The 19,443-nt window shown below is 55.2% G+C and overlaps 1 protein-coding gene across 2 annotated transcripts in view; it reads right to left on the reverse strand.

The window, feature by feature from the left end:
• Window positions 1-4,302: 4,302 nt before the first annotated feature.
• The window catches only part of BICRA (BRD4 interacting chromatin remodeling complex associated protein), a 73,549-nt gene continuing 58,408 nt past the window's right edge, over window positions 4,303-19,443 (reverse strand). For both annotated transcript variants that reach the window (XM_040252426.1, XM_040252427.1), the window contains 9 exons: window positions 19,067-19,243; window positions 10,484-11,128; window positions 10,141-10,321; window positions 9,739-9,848; window positions 8,594-8,655; window positions 7,361-7,509; window positions 7,156-7,250; window positions 6,838-6,940; window positions 4,303-6,348 (listed from right to left, as the gene is read on the reverse strand). In XM_040252426.1, the coding sequence (XP_040108360.1) occupies window positions 5,228-6,348; window positions 6,838-6,940; window positions 7,156-7,250; window positions 7,361-7,509; window positions 8,594-8,655; window positions 9,739-9,848; window positions 10,141-10,321; window positions 10,484-11,128; window positions 19,067-19,243 (2,643 nt within the window). In that variant the 3' untranslated portion in view covers window positions 4,303-5,227. The remainder of the gene's footprint in view (window positions 6,349-6,837; window positions 6,941-7,155; window positions 7,251-7,360; window positions 7,510-8,593; window positions 8,656-9,738; window positions 9,849-10,140; window positions 10,322-10,483; window positions 11,129-19,066; window positions 19,244-19,443) is intronic.

Consider the following 19,443-nt stretch of genomic DNA (forward strand, 5'->3'; position numbering starts at 1 on the left):
AAAAAGCTCCACGTTGACGTATTCAGCTCCATTAAATACCCTTTGAGCCCTTAATAACTACGGTGGCTGTCACATCTTGCTACCTGCTGACCTCCGAATCAGGGAGTCTCTGACATCTGTCCCCAGTGTCATCAAATTTCCTCGATGCCTTTGCAGCCTCTGGAGTCCCCACTGCAAAGCACAAGCTCAGATGTTCTTTTCTCTGCCCCCACCCCATCTGTCAAAACTGAAAAGAGAAACTGACATATTCTACGACATGAATGAAGATGTTCAGTTGAATGAAACAAGCCACTCACAAAAGAACAAATATTGTGATTCCACTCACACAAGATGCTTAGGGTAGTCTGATTCAGAGACAGAAAGTGGAATGCTGGTCGTGGGGGAGCTGGGTGGAGGTGGAGGGGGGACAGGATCATGGTTTCATGGGCACAGAGCTTCAATTCTGCAAGATGAAATGAGTTCCTGACTTCCAGGCTGACCGCCAGCTCGGTGGCCCAATGGCTAAGACTCTGAGATCCCATTGCAGGCGGCCCAGGTTCGATCCCTGGTCAGGAAACTATGAAGCCACATGCTGCAATTAAACAAACAGACAAACAAAAAAATCCTTCACGTTGCAACTAAGTTAAAAAAAGAAATGATGAGATGAGTTCTGAAGATTGATGGTTGCACAATGTAAATGTCTTAATGCTGATGTGATTACAAAGGTTTACTTTATGGGTATTTTTTTCACAATTAAAAAAAAAAATGGAGAAAGCAGCCAGTGAGCTTGTTCACTTGGGACACTGGTCAGTCTTGGGTTCCAGTCATGCTCCGTGTCCAGGTGATTTGGGTCCAGAGGTAGTCATTTGTGGCTTCTTTTTCCGGATGGCTCAGCTGTAGAAAGGGGCTTCCCAGGTGGCACAGTGGTAAAGAATCCACCTGCAGGAGATGCAAGGGACTCGGTTTCGATCCCTGGGTCAAGAAGATCCCCTGGAGGAGGAAAAGGCAACCCACTCCAGTGTTCTTGCCTGGGAAATCCCAAGGACAAAGCAGCCTGGCAGGTTACAGTCCATGGGGTCGCAAAGGGTTGGACACCACTGAGTGACTGAACACTCTCCAGATGCCCACTCTGCTGTATCTAGCATCTAAGAGCGAGTATGCCAAAGGCTAACTGTAGAAGCTGAGGTCAGTTTTGGTCTCATACCCTGGGGCTTGGGGAGGAGGCTGTCTCTGCCTTTGCACAGCAGATTTACCAAGGCCTTGTATACAGGACTTCCCTGGTGGCTCAGATGGTAAAGCGTCTGTCTACAATGAGGGAGACCCGGGTTCGATCCCTGGGTCGGGAAGATCCGCTGGAGAAGGAAATGGCAATCCACTCCAGTACTATTGCCTGGAAAATCCCATGGACAGAGGAGCCTGGTAGGCTACAGTCCATGGGGTCGTAAAGAGTCAGACACGACTAAGCGACTTCACTTCACTTGTTGCTGTATACACCTCTCCCCCCAGGCTGGGTGTGCACAGGGGAAGATTGCAAGCTCCTAGCCAGACCACCTGGCTTGCAGCCCAGTATGCTACTTACTACATCTCTCGGGGCCTCAGTTTCCTCATCTGCAAGATGGGGTTATTAATTCCCACACGACAGCTTCTGTGAGCATCAGATAAGATATTCTGGGTGAAGAGCTGGGAGCAATGCCCAAGGTAAGTGTTCTGGAAACGTTAGTCATCATGTCCCTCTGCTTGGGCTGCATTCAGCTAGCCTTCCAATGTTCAATTCAGTTCAATCGCTCAGTCGTGTCCGACTCTTTGCGACCCCATGAATCGCAGCACGCCAGGCCTCCCTGTCCATCACCATCTCCCGGAGTTCACTCAGACTCATGTCCATCGAGTCCATGATGCCATCCAGCCATCTCATCCTTGGTCGTCCCCTTCTCCTCTTGCCCCCAATCCCTCCCAGCATCAGTCTTTTCCAATGAGTCAACTCTTTGCATGAGGTGCCAAAGTACTGGAGCTTCAGCTTTAGCATCATTCCTTCCAAAGAAATCCCAGGGTTGATCTCCTTCAGAATGGACTTCCAATGTTAGTCGGTGGAAATGACCGGCAAACTTCTTTCCACGGCCACGTGAGGTCTTCCAGGAGCGTGCGGGGATTCAAGGATGTAGAGCACTGCTGTTCTCCTTTAAATCTTTATTACATACGCGGGGGAAGTAGATCTAGAGCTAGGAAGGAGGGGGCGGTCTCTCTCTTGGAGATCCCATGTATCTGCTTCTCCCCTCCCATACACCCCCAGGAGCCTGCCGAGGAACGGGGTGGATCACCCTAGTCCAGCCGCCGTCACACCCACCTGACTGTGGCCGTTGCCTCCTTGCCCTGTAGCTTGCATACATGGCCGCCAGAGGGCGCCTAGGAAAACGAAGTCAGCTCACAGCCCTCTGCGCAGAACCTGCTGATGGCTCCTGCCTCATTCTTAGAGTAAAAGCGGAGTTTTCAGCGTGGAGCTACAGGATCCTACAGGATCGAAGCCCTTTGTTCCCACTGACCTCACCTCTTGTCTGCACCCCGTTCTTCCCCAGGTTCCAGTCATAGACCCATTTGGCGGTTTTACATTCTATCCATGCTCCTGCCTCAGGGCCTTTGCACGGGCTGTTCTCGCTGCCTTGGGTGCTCTCTTCCTGTGGTCCCCTCCCTTCTTTCATGCAGTTCTCTGTTCAGATGTCACCTCCTCAAAGAAGTCTTCCCTTCCCACTTGATCCTGAGGGCCTTCGTGTGCAGTTGGGCAGGTTGTTCACTGCACAAACCACCGGCTTGATTGAAAGGGGCTGGAATCCGGGTCATGTGCTGCTCTCCAAATCCCCAGAGGAAGGGGGTGCTGTTTTCTAGTGCACACAAAAGGGTTCTAGGAACGAGCAGCTGCTGTGTCCTATTGAGCTGCGTCTCCCCAAGAGATATGCCAGTATCCTAACCCCGAGTGAATTACCTGTGAATTTGTGATCTTCTTTGGAAATGGGGTCTTTGCAGATGTCATCTAGTTAAGACCAGCACATACTGGAGTAGGGTAGGCTCAAATTCAATACGGCTGGTGTCCTCATAAGAGAAGACACACCCATGCAGAGGGGAAATGGCTCAGAAGGAGAGAATGGAGGGATGCAGCTACAAGCCAGAGAAGTCCCGGGATGACGAGAGATTGGAAAATGTAAGGAAGGACCCTCCCCTTGTCTCTAGGGGAACTGTGGTCCTGACCACACTTTTGATTTGGAACTTCTAGCCTCTGGAACTGAGAGAATAAATTTCTTTTAAGCCACCCGCCCAATTGGTTTTTTTTTTTTTCCCATATAAAGTGATTTTGTTTATTGGCTGCACTGTGTGGCATGTGGGATCTTAGTTCAGCCATCAGGGATGAAACCCATACCCCCTACATTGGCAGCGTGTTTTAACCACTGGACCATGAGGGAAGTTCCCGGAGGTACCTTTTTTTCATATCCACGGGAAGCTAACATATCCTGCTTGACTGCCCCCACATCTCTGACACTGTACACATTTAGTCAATCCTATCAGCAGGTACCCTGCTTGTGAATTCATCTACTTGTTGGAACTTTCGCCTGTTGCCAAAAACCCGTGCTACTTCCACGGACATGCGCAGAGTGGCGAAAACGTTGAGTCACCCAGCAGGCATGTTTCTGACTGAGTGCTGAATAGGTGAGGATACTCTCCTACTTGAAACGAAGCATCCTTTTGCAAGTGTATTCACATTTTGGTGCTTTTGTAGATTTCACTGTTTTAAATGGCCCCCGGGTTCTTGAGTTCTTAAGCCCAAGGAGGCTAGGATGTGCCTTACAGAGAAAACACCCTGTTACAGAAGCTTCATTCAGGCACGAGTTAATGCTGCTGGCTGTGCAAGCAGTGTTAATGAATCAACACTATATATTAAGTGAAGGGTCTTTAAACAGAAAACACACATAAAACAAAGTGATGTGTTGAGGGTTTGACAAAAATGTGATCAGAGGCTGGCTGGAAGCTAGCCGTGTATTTTTCCCAGGAGGGATGGTTACATATTGAGAATTCCGAGCTCCGGGAGACCACAGAACCCCACCAGGAACGATACAAAAACACCTGGCTGAAGTCAGGCCTCCCAGAACAGGCACTTCCATCATATTCAGCTGCCCCCTTGTGCCTAGAATAGGACCTGGCCCCCAGCAGGGGCTCACAAATGAATGTGTAGTAAGTCCCCACAATCCCCCTCTCCACCCACCTGTCGCCCCAACCCGCAGACTCCAAACAAGTTCCCGAAAATCCCAAAGCAATGCGGGCCGGGGGAGGGGGCGTCAGTACAGTTTTAAAAAAAGGATCGCTTTTTAATTTACAAGAGTTCTAAATGTACAGAATTCTCCTTTTAAAAAAATCGTTATACACAATAAATACAGTACAAAAAAATTTATCTTACAGTACTAGTTTTGTCTCCAAGATTTCAAAATCTGGCGCGGGTGGCTGGCGGCAGGAAGAACAGAGGGGAAGACTGGCTGGGGAAGGGGGTGGAAGGAAGATCCCGGTTTTATTTGGGAGGTGCTCGGATTTCAGTCGAGGGACTGGAGGCTTTGAAATCTTTCTCACTCGAGCACATAGAGAGGGACATAGGACAGACACACACACACACACACACACACACACACACACACACACACACACGGATGCCACACGGGTGCCCGCAGGCACGCACTGCCAGGTGGGGGTCCCGGGAGGCAGGCTCACGCCGCCCTTTCCCTGCGTTTCCTGTCTCGGCCTGTTGGGGGCATTGGAGAGACGCGGACACTGCCAGCGATGGGCGCAGGGACAGATTGAAGCCACGCGGGCAAACCGGGTACCTGGATGCGTGTGAGCGGTGGGGAGCGCCAGGGAGCCCTCCTCCCTGGCCAGTGCGCACGTGTTCCCCCGGGCGGAGGGGCGGAGCATGGCTGGAAATGGGAAGAAATAGGAAATGACACACCAGGATTACCCCCTCCTTTGGCAGGGGGGACCTTGTACATTAGAGCCTCCCCTCCCCGAAATCCACGACCCCCACCCAACCACCCGGCTGAAGCAGGAGGTTGGTGGGACGAGGCCTTTGTGACTCAAATAACTTAGGCAAGAAAAACTCAAGGGGTCCCCGGCTCGTGTCCCCCAGGAGGCTGAGGTCAGACGCCCGGCTGTCCCCTTCCCCGCTCCCCGCTGCATCCCTGCGGAGCGAGGGGGCAAGGAAGGGAAGTCCAGCCCGGTGTTATCTGTTCAACGTCCTGGTACCGAGGCCACCGTTGTGACTGGAGGGCGGGTAGGCCTCTGGCCTGTGCAGGGGCGTCGGGGAGGTGGGCGTGACGGCCGCGGGGGCGGCGTGGGGGTACGGGGGTGCGGGCGTCCGGCCGGGGGCCTGTTGGAGGTTCAAGATGCTGTCGATGGCGCTCTGCAGGTGTTCCGTGAGCGTGTCGTCTTGCGGGCTGTCGCTGGAAAAGCTGGCCTGGTCCACGTCGGGCGACTCGGACTTGCGCCGCTTGGCGGGGGGCAGCGAGGGTGCCTCCCAGCCGGGCTCCCGGCTGCCGCTGCCCTGCCCGGTGCCCGCCGCAGGCTCGGCCGGGCTGGCCTTCAGCATCCGCTGGTACAGCTCGTCCTCCACTGCCGCCAGTTCGCGGATGAGCCCGCTGGTGGCCTCATCCACTTTGGTGGGCAGCGGGGCCGGGCTGCCGCCCCGGGCTCTGCCCACGGCCGCTGCCGCCGCCCCCTCAGTCACCCCCACACCCGGGGCCTCCACATTCTCGCGGTAGGTCTTGCGGAGGGGTAGGCGGGGGCAGTGCGGGGCCGGTGGCGGTGGCTTGCGGTCAGCGGCGGCCGGCGGCGGCAGCGGGTGGTCCACCGTACCATTCATCTGGCCGGGGGCGGGGGGCGGCGGTGGGGGCCGGGGCGGGGGCTCGGCTGCCTTGAGGGAGGTGGGGGGCGGCGGCGGCGTTTGGTGCACCGGGTCCAAGGCCGTGTTGTGGACGACCTTGCTGAGCCCGGCTTCCTGTTTGATCTTGAGCTTGAGCCCGATGCGGCTGCGGGCCTCGTAGGTCTTGATGGGTGGCCGGTTGCGGGAAGGCATGGGACCGTCCTCGTCGGCGTCCAGGGAGGAGGCGGCAGAGGACGAGGAGGACGAAGACAGGGAGGATGAGGAGGCCCGCGCCCAGGTCACGGAGGGGGAGCCACCCACGCCGCCGTGTCGGATCACCAGCTTGGTGGGCAGGTGCAGAGGGGGCTGGGCTGGGGCCCCGGACGCCGAGGACGGGGACGGGCCGTGGCCGGGCAGCCGGTGTCCCTCGGAAGAAGCGGCGACGGGGAGGCCGAGAGTGCGGGAGGAAGACACGTACTCATCTGTAGGAGAAGGGGGCCAAGAAAACCCTGGGCGTTAGCCAAGGCAGGAGGCCCCTGCAGAGCTGAGGAGCCGGTGTCCACTGAGTACTGACCACCTGCCGGGCCCGGGGCTAAACCCTTCACTCACGAGGACACTGCTAGGCAAGACCCCTTCCCCAAGTCCCCAGTCCCCATAATATGCCAGCAGCCCTCGGCACCGGACAGAGGATACCACCTAACTTCTGCAACCCACCAGCTGCTGCTGGCTTCACCCCAGTCCTGGCTCTGCTCTCCCGCTTTTCTGTGCCCCCGAGGGTGGCAGAACGTTCCCTCCCTCCAGGGCCAGGATTGAAGGGGCGAAATCGACACAGGATGATGGGACGAGCTGGAAGCGGAGGTCCACTCTCAGGGCTTTCAGGCTGGGCTCGGGCGCCGCCCAGTGGCGGAGTGAGGGACAGCGCCGCACCCGGCGGAGGCGGCGGGGACCCGGCTCCCTCTGCTCTCACCTACCTGGCTTCTCCTTGGCCAGCTGCTTGTCCAAGGCCAGCGTGGTCTTTTCCTCTTGAATGAACATTCGGTCGATCATTACCATCTCCGCGGAGGGGCTCACCCTCTGGGGGCAGGGAGGGGGAGACGCGATTAGATGAGCCAGTGAAGAAGTGAGGTGGAGGAGGGGACGCGATCGCCAGGGATGGATGGGAACAGATTCTCAACTGTCCTTCTTGTGATCTGATCCACCCTCCCTCCTTGCGGCGGCGGGGTGGGGGTGGGGGTGGGGATGGGGGAAGGGCAGGGTCACCCAGGGAGAAAGGTGACAGGCCACCCTACCCGGGACTCCTCCAGCAGCAGGAGGCGGTATTTATTGAGCATGGCCTGGGTGCGTTTCAGCAGCTGCGTGGAGACCGTCTCGAACTCCTCGTCCACTGCGGAGGAAGAGGTCCAGAGACCCAGATGTTGGGGAGGACCCGCAGTCAAGGGCACCTGCACCTTGTTGGTCTTCACCACCCGCCTCCACACCCAGGGCAGGCCTCACCTTTGTGGTAGTCGTTGGGGGAGGGGAGGGCACCCTGGTAGACATGATAGGGCAGGAGGCGGTGCACGGCATCCTCGAAGGAGGGGAAGGCTGTCTTGCAGTCGGGGTGCAGGACGGAGCCCTGATGTTTGTGCAAATGCTCCAGGAAGCTGGCGGGTCGGGGGAAGGACCACACACACAGACAACTCATGGTGAGGCCAGGAGACAGCAGAACCAGATCCTGAGCCCCCAAGCCACAAGGCAGACAACGAGGAGGGAAGGAACGCTGCAGGAGTATGTGTGAACGTCTGCCTGGCCTGCCTCACTGTATCTCTGGGGACAACCAACGGCAGGAAGTGGTATCCTTATGCCCGTTTTACAGATGAGGAAACTGAGGCCTGCAAAGATGAAGTCACTGATCCAAAGCAGCTAGAGGCAGCACTGGGAGTTAGACGCCAGAGCGAGTGACTCACCTTCCATGCAATACCATCTCCTGCCACTTGGGGTCAGCATGTCCCCGCTCTACCTGGAACCCAGCAGCAGGCTTGGGGAGGCGGGCAGGGAGGTTGGGCCCTTGGGTGGTTGGTTGATAAGATCTGCTTTCGCATTGGGCAGTAGACTATCGCCTACTATATATGGCTGTCTCTCCCATCAGACATGCTTGCTTGTCTGTACCCAGTGCTGAATGCCAGCAGCCCTCACACACAGTGGATGCGGGACCTGGTCTGTCCAGTGTTTCCAGAGTCCAGCACAGGACTGGGCACCTGATGAGGATCTGACCAACACTCTCAGTGGACGGAGGGCAGGAGAGAGGGACAGAACGCGAGCATCCAACACTCACCCGCCCACCCGCCCAAACAGCCATCCGTCCAGCCACGCACCTGCCTGAGTAGCGTCCATCCATCCATTCACCCTGGCCCCCAGGCATCCCTGCGTCCACCTGAACACGCACCCCCCACCCCCAGACAGGAGCCACTGCGTGCCAGCCTGGTCTGAGGCGCTCAGGGTACTGCGGTGACCAAGCCACACCAAATATCCACCCCTGCTCACTTGAAGCCAGCAACCTAGCTGCCCCACGAATGCTGCTAACACAGCCACATGGAATCCTCGTCATTCACCCTATAATCACTACTATTCACACCCCCCTCCCTAGAGGGGGAGGCAGAGAGATCAATGGTACTTCTCAAACCCACAGTGGGGGACGGTGCCCACAGCGGGGACAGCGCCGGGAGGGGAGGCACCCACGGAGCTCACCAGGCTTCTTTGCTGGGCTGAAGCGCAGGGGGTTTCTTCAGGCTGCCCAACTTGCTCTCATACTGCAGGGCAAAGAGAAGCCAGTGAGGGGGGTTCGTGGCAGAGGAGGCTTCCCTTGGCACCTGAGCCTCTCTACCCACAGCCTGGGACAAAGATGGGAGCGGCTGATGCCACCCGAGATGGGGTCCCGGTCCTAGCTGCAGGATTCCCCACCCAGCAGACTCAACCTGCGGGGAGAATGGGGCTGGATCGGGGAGGGGGGGGGGCGACACGGCGAGGAGAGGGTGACAGGCAGGCTCAAGCCCCAGGCATCCGGGTGGGCCACCTCCTCCAGCCCCTTCTCAGGCCTGGGTCTCTCAGCTTCCGCCTGGTGCCTCCCTCCCTGCCCATCGAAAGGCCCACAAACCCCCCCTCATTGTCTAGCACCTGATGGGCACGGCCTCTTTCCTCCTGGCCTGCCTAAATCTCTACCTTGACTTCCCTTGTCCTGCCTATTCTTCCCTTTCAGGCTCTCTCGAATCCTGTCTCTGCCTCAGTCTCCTCCATCCTCCCTGCCTATGCCCCTCTGGCCTGGGTGCCACCATCCTAGCTCTCCTCTTGACCACCCCCCACCCCCCCGCCCCATCGCCACCTTCTCTCTTTTTTCTTTGGCTGCACTGCAAGGCATGTGGGATCTCAGTTCCCCGACCAGGGACTGAACCCGTGACCCTGCGCTGGAAGTACGGAGTCTTAACCGCCAAGGCCGTCCCTCTGCCGTCTCTGACTCAGTGTCTCGCTGGCCACCCTGCCCTGTCCTTCCTTTTAGGGTCTCCCCACCGCCTGTCCTGAGCCAACACAGTCCCTCCTCCCACAGCCTCCATCTCTCTCACCTGCTCATGCCCCCAGTGACCGCCTGGGATCTCTCTCAGGCCGTCTCTCCCATCCTCATTCTGTCGTTTTGGTGTTTTGGGGTATTTCGGTCCAACCGTCTTGGTTTCCCACATGCCCCGGCCTGGACTGGCCTGGTGGCCTGCCCCCACCTGGCTGTGTCTCTGCCCATCTCTACCTCCCTGCCTGCTGGCCAGCCTCCCCTACCCCTCCAGCCCCATCCCAGTTCCCCAACGACCTGGCCTGGGCCCTAGCCCGCCATTCTGGGTGCCCCTTACCTGCAGCCCAGAGGACTTCGCTGGCCCGGAAGGGGCGGCCTTGGCCACAGTCAGAGTTGGGAGGTTGCTGGCAAAGGCTTTGCTCTCGGCAGGAAGCAGGGGAGGCAAGCCTGGGGTGGGGGTGTGGGCAGACAGGGCTCAGGGGTCACGGGCACAAAGGCCCCCCCAGAGACCCTGCACCCCATACTGCTCTGGTTCTTGGGCCTCGGTGGCCCCAGAGTGAGTGCCCCTGGAGGGGACCTGAGGAGTACAGCCTGGCCCCCTCCACCGGCCCTGTCCCTGGAGATCTAGGCGACCCTTGGGCTCTGGTGCCCACAGTTATGGCCCATACATGCTCCTTGTCACTCCCACCCACCCGCTTCGGGCCCCCCATGGCTCTGTTGCGGGCTCCCTCTCCCTTACCTGCGGTGGCCATGGGCGCTGGGGCGGGGGGATGGCTGGGGGTGGTGGGGGTCCCGGATGGAGCCTGCCCGCTGACCAGCACGGAGGCAGTGGGGCTGGCGAGGGGTCCCAGGCTGGCGGAGGACTGTGGGGCGGTGGGGGCCCCGACGGCCTTGCTCTGGAGAATGATCCCGGACGGCACCTGAGGAGGGGGACAGGTGGTTTGGGAGGGGACACACGCTAGGAGCAGGGGCAGCCAGGAACCAGGACCGGGGGTGCAGAGAAAGCCAGAAAGCAGCGGGAGGGAATCGGATCGGCGGGGAGGGCGGGGGTGCGACGTGGGCCGGCCCCTGCCTCTAATTACCTGGTGAAATCTCTCGAGAAGAGCCTTCGGCTGGGGCAGCGCCGGGAATGGGGTGGTCACCATCTGGAAGGTCCGAGGAGGCGGTGGGGGGGGCGCTGCGGGCTCAGGGACCAGGTGGAGGGTCGGAGGGGGCGTAGGGGACTTGTGGGGCCCCTGGCTGGGCGGGTACTGCAGCTGGAAGTCGGGCGGCGTGGGGGCTGGCAGCCGGGAGGACGTCTCGGAGGAGGAGGCGGAGGCGGCCCCGACAGTGGAGGTGGAGGCCGGAGGGAGGTGGGGGGCAGGGGCCAGTGGCCCCTCCAGGGGCTGGGATGGGGGTCGCAGCGGGGGCTGGGGCGGGCCTGGGGCGGTGGGGGCCGGGGTGCTTGCAGCGGGGGCGCCGCCCAGCTGGTTCTGGATGACAAAAATGCCAGGCAGGGTAGGGGGGGCCTGGGGAGGAGGGCAAGGGTGCAGGGCGGGCTCTGAAGGGGGGCGGGACAAGCTCTGTGGCTGGGAGGGCGGGCGGGAGTGGGGGCGGGACGGGGGGCGGGAGGGGGGCCGGGCTGGGTGAGGGGACGGCAGGTGGGGGCTGTCCCCCAGGGGGGCCTGGTGAGGTAGTGACGGGGAGGAGGAGGGGCCAGGGCCCTTCAGCGGAGCTGCCGCGGGGATCTGGGCAGGGGAGGGAGGGAGAGGTGAGGGGGCGGGGGTCAGAACCAACCTTGGCTCTCCTGGCCCCAAGACGCTGGGGACCCCGGCCGCTCCCGCCCGGAAGCCCCGCCTCCTTCTTGGCCACCCCTTGTCCTGATCCCCGCCGCCACCATCCTCATCACCCCACCTCCGTCCCCAACCTTGCACCTGCCCCCCACCCCCTACCTGTCCACCTACCTCATTCCCTCAACCTATCCCTTCTCGACCCACCATCTGCCCCCCAAACTCCGTACCTCTGCCTTCTGACCTCCCCTCCGCCCCCCAGAACCCCCTCCCCACCCCAGAGGAAGGCAAGCTCTGCAGGCTTTGGGGGCAGCAGCGGAGGAAGCAGTGGCGGCAGGAGCACCACAGCAGCTGCCGGCGGCAGGTAGGCAGAAGGGGCCAGGGAGCAGAGCACAGCAGCAGGTGCGGGGGTGGGGTGGGGAGGGCTCCGGGCCGACGGGCCAGGGGACCCAGAAGAACAGACACCAGCAGGGAGACCAGGCTGCTGTGAACTGGGGGTGGGGGTGGGGGCCGATGGTTGAAGAGGGCACGCTGGGGATGGGGGAGCCGCTGGGGCTGGGGGAGCCAGCGATGAGGATGTAAACTAAGGGTCAAGGTCAGGGTCGGATCCCCCTGGATGCCAGTACATGAGTTAAAGTCCCCTTCTAAGTGTCCATGACCTGTACCTGTGGGGTCGTGGCTGCATGCCTACCTGGAGGTCGTGGGAGCCTACAGGTACAGGTGTGAGTGTGTGTGCATACGTGTGTGTGTGTGTGTATTAGGCTTGCATATGCAATCTAAGCACTAGTCTGTAACACGTACACAGTGACCTCACCTAAAACACACCTCAGTCAGGGTGTCCTCCCCCTGAAGGTCACCTAAAGGTGACCTCTCCAAGAACCTCAAACCTCAGCAGCTGCTATTGAACCATGGGCAACAGCTGGGCACCCAGTACTGAACTGGCACCTCTCTGCTCTGGGTTACAGACTCCACCCCCCCCCACCCCCCCACCCCCCATCGACAGCACCCACTGACCCAGCGCTTGCAGCTGGGAACGGGTACCCACTCATGGGCTCTCTCCGTGGTCCTGAGAACTGTGATCATATCTGACCCACTTCACAGATGAGACATTGAGTCCAGGGGACCAAAATGACCAGTCCAAATGATACAAATGAACTTACAACACAGAAAGAGACCCATAAACTTAAAAACCTAACCTACTGTTTCCTGGGGGGTGGGGGACAGGGGGAAGGGGATTGGGAGGAGTTTGGGAAGGTCAAGTACACACTGCTATATTCAAAATAGATAATCAACAAGGACCTACTGTAGAGCACAGGGAACTCTGCTCAATGATATGTGGCAGCCTGGATGAGAGGGGAGTTTGGGGGAGAATAGATGCATGTACATGTATGGCTGCTCACCTGAAACTATCACTGAGTTGTTCATCGGCTATACTCCAATACAAAATAAAAAGTTTAAAGTTTGGAAATAAATAGTAAGTGAAACAAACAAAACAGAAGAGCCTTGAGTGGACCTGGTAATCTCGCCTGCAGGAATTAGTGATCAGGAACATTCAGGCTCTTGCTCACAGGGCTGGCCACCGTGAGACTATTTACAACAGAGAAAACCAGAGAAGAAAGCTGGTGGGAGCTGCAGGCGACGAGCTGACAGTGAGGACCAAGCGAACTGTCCCGCTTGGCACTCTCCCCTCCTAAGCACAGACTTCAGAGGGCACGGTGAAGTGGCAACACAGACCAGATGCTGAGTGAGAGGACAGCGATCCACGACATGATTGCTAGACAGCTGGCTGCACCGCATTATGGACGGTGAATTTGATAACAGTATTGTCGCAACGCTAGGTGCACTGGATCTGATGACTGCGGTGGTTGAGTGAGAGGATGCTCTTATTCTCAAAGACAGAAATAATCAGATCAAAATATGAAGGGGGTGCAGAAGCATGATGTCTGCAATTGACTCTCAAATGATTCAGGAAAAGAAAAAGGGATGCATGTTGAGGGCCATGGCTAAAGCTAATGTGGCCAAATATTTACAGTGGTTAAATCTGGGGTGGCCCCCAGCAATCCCCGCCTCCCTGTTTTCAGGCTCCAATCAGGGGTGGCCCCCAGCGATCCCCGCCTCCCTGTTTTCAGGCTCCAATCAGGGGTGGCCCCCAGCAATCCCCGCCCCCCCTATTTTCAGGCTCCAATCAGGGGTGGCCCTCAGCAATTCCCGCCTCCCTGTTTTCAGGCTCCTCCTACACTACTAGGGCTGGTCTCCGCAGCCATAGGAACTCAGCAGAAGTGATCACGTGTCACTTCCAAGATTAGGTTATAAAAAAGACTGGCTTCTCTCCTGGGCAGCTCCCTTGCTCTTTTTCTAGTCGATTAAGCGCTCAAGGGAAGCCGACTGTGGATCATGTTGTGAGCTGCCCTTCGGGGAGGCCTCAGTTTCTCTCTGCGTAGGCCCTCTCTCCCACCAGCAGCCCTACCAGTGCACCATCTTTGTAGTTGTTATTCTGGCTGCGCAGTGCGGTATGCAGAATCTTAGTTCCCTGACCAGGGATGGAACCCTCACCCCCTGCGGCAGAAACACAGAGCCTTAAGCACTGGGCCACCAGGGAAGTCCCACGAGTGCAGCATCTTGGAAGCAGACTGTCCAGCCTGGTTAAGCCTTCAGATGACAGACAGCCCTGGCCGATACCTTGACTATAATCTCCCAAAAGATCACAAACCAGAACCTCCCAGTTAATCTGCTTCCAGATTCCTGATCCTTAGAAATCACGTGAGGTAAGTTAATGTTTGTTGTTTAAGCCGCTCAGTTTAACAACAGGTAACTAAAACATCTGGTTCTAGTAAAGAATTCACATGGGTATTATTCCCACATCGTAGTCTTACAACTTTGTTATATATTTGAAACGAACTTTTCATTTAAAAATGAAAAGCTTAAAAATAACCCAAAATTGAAAAATATTCTTAAAAATTCTCATCCTCAATAAAAATACAGGGACAAATACACACTCCCCCCAAACCAAGTCAAGAAGCAAATGACATACTGGGGGAAATAGTGAGAGTCCCTTGGACAGCAAGGAGATCAAACTGGTCACTTCTAAAGGAAATCAACCATGAACATTCATTGGAAGGACTGATCCTGTAGCTGAAACTCCAATACTTAGGCCACCTGATGTGAAGAACCCATTCATTAGAAAAGACCCTGACGCTGGGAAAGATTAAAGGCAGGAGAAGGGGACGACAGAGGATGAGATGGTGGATGGCATCACTGACTCGACAGACGTGTGTTTGAGCAAGCTCTAGGAGATGGGGAAGGACAGGGAGTCCATGGGGTCACAAAGAGTCAGACACGAGTTAGTGACTGAACAACAACATAGCCTAGACAAAGCTCATCTCTCTCATATAAAAAGAGCCTCTGGAAATCACTAAGAATAACAAGCAGTGAGAAAAATGGGGGCAAAGGATATGATCAGACACAGTGTAGAAAAAGAAACACAAAAGACTTAAATACGTCAAGAGATGCTCAACCTCCCTTGTAATAAGAGAGATGCAGATCAAAGGTGCCCTATGGAGCCAAGTTCAGGCACACATTACAAATAAGTCATATGTCTCATAAAGGCACTCGCATATTGCCCATGGGAGTCTAAACTGGCACCATTTACTACAGCCTCAGAAGAATGCAATTCAGCAGCTGCTGTGCAGATTCTAAGTGCTCCTGTGCTTTGATCCAGCAAACAGGCTTCTGGGAAGTGACCAGAGAGATACATGTACACGAGATGATGGATGTTTACTGCAGCTCTGTGTGAAGGACCAAAGCCTAGACGTGGTCTAAGGGCATCAGGACAGCATGTCTGAGGATGAAAGCCCGTCCAGCCCCATCTACACAAAGGAATACTTCTCCACTGTAACAAAGGACCAAGGAAATGCTACCCAAGTACATGGATAATGTGCTACCTGCTGGGTAGAGAGAAATATTAACCTATACTTGCACAAGGTTGTATATGCATAGAGCTGGAAGAAAATACAAAAAAGTAAGTGCTGAGGCTATGGGGAGGGGTTGGGAATGCAGGCATGGGGTGGGATACTTCCCCTCATACTTCAAAAATCCTTTTTGGAACTTCCCTGGCTGTCCAGTGGTTAAGACTCTGGGCTTCCACTGCAGGTTCAATCCCTGGTCAGGGAACTAAGATCCCACACACCACAGATAAAAAGAAAAAAAAGATTAAAAAAAAGAAAAGCTTTTTCATGATTGAACCATGTGAATATACTACCTAATGGTCAAAAGGGACAAATGTTTGAAATGGATGAGAAGAAGAAAAGCAAGGCTAAAAGAAGACTTCATACCAAAAATGTTGCCAGCAGCTTCTGCAAGCTGGTATTTTGGGTGATTTGTTTTTCTTCTTAGTTCTTTTCTGTATTTTTTAAATCCTCTAGAGAAGCATGAAATTATTTTTATAATTACATTTTTTTTAAGCTCCCACGAGTGGACTGTTTACTGAGAGATTCCAACTGCCCGTGGGGAGATGGGAAGACGTTCGAATCAAGCAGAATTTGAAAGCACAGGAGTGGGGGGGCATGCATTTTCCCCTGTGGCGGGCAATGAGTGGGTCACTGATCTAGGGTTGAGGAGGCTGACAGAGGCCTTTACCAGCAGGAACCTCATGAAGGAGCAGCTGGATTGGTCCATAACATGCTTGGGCAGTGTGTACTGTCAACCCTCCATATCTACAGGGGCTCACCCCATCAGATACCAAAATCCAAGGATGCTCAAGTCTTTTATACCAATGGTGCAGTACTTGCATATAACCTACGCACAACCTTTCATATATTTTAAACCACCTCTAGATTACCTACGATACCTAACAAATGGCGCTAGTGGTAAAGAACCCACCTGCCCATGCCAGAAACGTTAAGTGACGTGCATTCAATCCCTGGGTGGGGAAGATCCCCTGGAGGAGGGCATGGCTACCCACTCCAGTATTCTTGCCTGAAGACTGCCATGGACAGAGGAGCCTGGCGGGCTACAGTCTATGGGGTCGCAAAGTTGGACACGACTGACGTGACTTAGCACGCACGCACACACGCACAATGCCAATGCTATGGAAGTAGTTGTCTGCATATTCAAACGGTGCTTTTTGGAACTTTCTGGAATATTTTCCCCCGAATATTTTCCATCCACTGGTGGTTGAATCCAGCGGAGCAGAATCTGCAGATTCGGAGGGGCAACTGGATACCCTCCAATGCAGCAATTCTATTTCTAGACATTCACCCTCTTGGCATTCTCACGCACATGCAAAGCCCGGTATGAGAATATGGACGGGACTGTTCGTTAGCGATTCCGTGGGACTGGATACCTTAAGTGTTCACCAATAGGGGACTGAATAAGTGAAGTCTTGCACATCTACATAATAATAAAATAAAGATTTCAAAAGGTTTGGCAGACTAAGGCCCAGAAGCCAAATGTGGCCTGCCGCCTGCTTGGCCCGACCATTTTGGACGGCCGACAAGCTAAGAATAGTTTTACGCTTTTAAATGGTTGAAAAGAAGTCAGAGAAGAAGAATATTCTTTGACTCGGGACACTGATAGGAGATTCAAATTTCAGGCTTTATGGGAGCCCACCCACGCTCATTCATTTATCTAGAGCCATTTCTAGGCTATAGTGACAGTCCTGCAAAGCCTAAAACCTTTACTACTAGCCCTTCATGGAAAGTTCGCCGGGCTTCTCCCTCATGCTCCGGGACTTCCGACATGTTGGTCCTGTTGAAGCACTTTACATACGCTAATTCATTTACTCCTCACAACAGCCACTGTCCTCAAACCCATTTGTCAGGTCAGGAAGTTGAGGCCCAGGGAGGTTAAGGGGCTTGGGGGAGTACCATCTTGGTACTGTTGGTCACCCAAGGAGCGAGTCCAGACAAGCACCTGCAGGGTGTGTGTAGATCACATACGGGCCTTGCCCGGCTCTCAACCACAGTACTCAGAAGAAGCGCTCCTACCAGCCCTGAGTTCCAGCTGAGGATGGAAGGCTGGGAGAGGGGACTGCCCTTGCCCCGGGGACCCAGGCCCACGTCTGACCACCCTGGAAACAGTACTTTCAACCTGAGTCTCTCTCAGTCCAGGTGGCCCCTGGCCCCTGCCCTTCTTCCCTGTGTAGAGATGACCTGAGGAAATCTTGGCCCCCTGTCCCTCTGGACTGACCCGCGCTTGATGCCACAAACGCTACAGCTAAAACAAGCATTTGTTGTTGAGTCACTGAGCCACGTCCAACTCTTTTGTGATCCCCATGGACTGAAGCCTGCCAGGTTCCTCTCTGTCCACGGGATTTCCCAGACAAGAATACTGGAGTTGGTTGCCATTTCCTTCTGCAGAGGCTGTTCCTGACCTAGGGATCAAATTTGCCTCTCCTGCACTGGCAGGCAGGTTCTTTACCACCAAGCCACCCAGGAAGTCCCCAGGTAATAATAACAATAGCAAATATTTTTGGACTGCTTACTCTGTGCAAAGCACATAGCAACTCGGTTACTTGTCCTAGTAGACGTATAAAGAAACTACTATTCCCATTTTCCAGATGAGGAAACTGAGGTTCAGCAGTTACAGGGACTTGCCCAGGGTTAGCACAAGGCCTGGCACATACTTAGCATTCTCTTTTCCCTAAACAACAGTTGACGGAATGAAGAAGCTGGTTGCTTCCAGTCACGTGGTGAGTAGCAGAGCCTGAGAGTGAAATCATGGCTATTGACGGCCAAAGTGCAGCTGATTTCTGCCTGCCTGGCCCTCGTTCATCTTCTTTCCTCCTCTTCTGCCTGTCCTAATCTACCTACCCATGGATCCTTTTTGAACAAGTGCAACATCTATACCTCCAGAATAAAAAGGGCCCATCCTAACCTCTCATATGCTGATGCACTAATGACTCATATAAGACAGTCTATTTCTCTAATATGTAAAGAGTTTCTACAAACCAACAAGAAAATGACCAGCAACTCAAATTTGAAAATGGCCAAGTGTATGAACAGATAACTCCACAGAAAACACAAATAACTCTAAAACTCTAAATCTATAAAAACCTGCCCAGCCTCATTTATAGTAAAAGAAATACAAATTAGAACAAGATACTGTTTTTTACTTACCCAAGTGGCCAAGTTCAATATCACTTGAGGGTGGGGGCAAACAACCAGAGATCATATACTGATCAACCACAGATAATCCATTAAACCAATTTATACTTTACAGGGAGCAATTTGGCAATATTTGTCACAATTATAAATGCATATGCTCTCAGACCTAGAGATGTCCTTTTAGAATTTATCCTACAAAGAGACATATGTACAGAGTTGTACTTTGCAGCCTTGCTCATCTGACAGCTAAAGACCAAAAGTGACCTAAATTCCCAACAACAATATCTGGTTACATAAAGCGTACCCACACACAATGGAATACTATGCAATCATGTAAAAGAGTGAAGTACAGTCTCCAAGATGAACTTCTAAATGATAAAAGGTGCAGAATGCACGTAGAGTATTGCTTTCATTTTCGTAAAAATGGAAGGAAAAGAACCCCGTTGTCTTTTTGTTTGTCTCTTCGTGGGAAAGGAGTGAAAAAAACCCTCTTGGGGAGGGAAAGCCAGGCTTGGATCTAGACCTCTTAATGTCTTCCTCGAAATGTGAGCTACTTATCCAGACAGAAAAATGATCATTCCAGGACCTAACTATGCGTCCCTGACTAGAGTGTGGTCTCAAGCATCCACGGCCCTCGGGAAGGATCTGGGGAGCCAAGGGGAGCACCGCTTCCCAAGCCAGCGAAACAGAGAGGCAGGCAGGACAGCCAGAGAGCGCGTGGAGGGGGTGGGGAGGCGGGGCGAGGGGCAGGGCTGGTCTGCGCTGGGACAGAGGCTGCTTGGGGTTCGTCTACCTGGGGGGCCGGCACCGGGGAGGCCTGGCTGTCGGGGGCCTGAGGGCCAAGGCCAGCTCCTTTGGCGACAGGGGTGGTCGGGGCTGGGTCTTGGGCGGGAGGCGGGGCGCTGACTATGACCGAGGCGGGCACGGAGAGGTGGGGCCCCTCTGTGGAGAGGGGCTGCTGGCTCCTCTCCTGCAACGGGCAGCCCACAGTGGGTCAGAGGCCACCCCCACAAACCCAAGGCCTCCACACCCCGACTCCCAGCCCCCGCAGGTGCTCCGGAGAAGGGGGTGGTGGGAATCAGTTGGGGGGCACCCAGAGGCTAAACACCGAAGTCAGGGGATTGGGAGCTCCAGGGTCCAGAGGGCGTGACCTGAGGTAGCTCAGTCCCC

The sequence above is a fragment of the Oryx dammah genome, unplaced genomic scaffold, assembly GCF_014754425.2.
Source record: "Oryx dammah isolate SB20612 unplaced genomic scaffold, SCBI_Odam_1.1 HiC_scaffold_13, whole genome shotgun sequence".
Lineage (NCBI taxonomy): Eukaryota > Metazoa > Chordata > Mammalia > Artiodactyla > Bovidae > Oryx > Oryx dammah.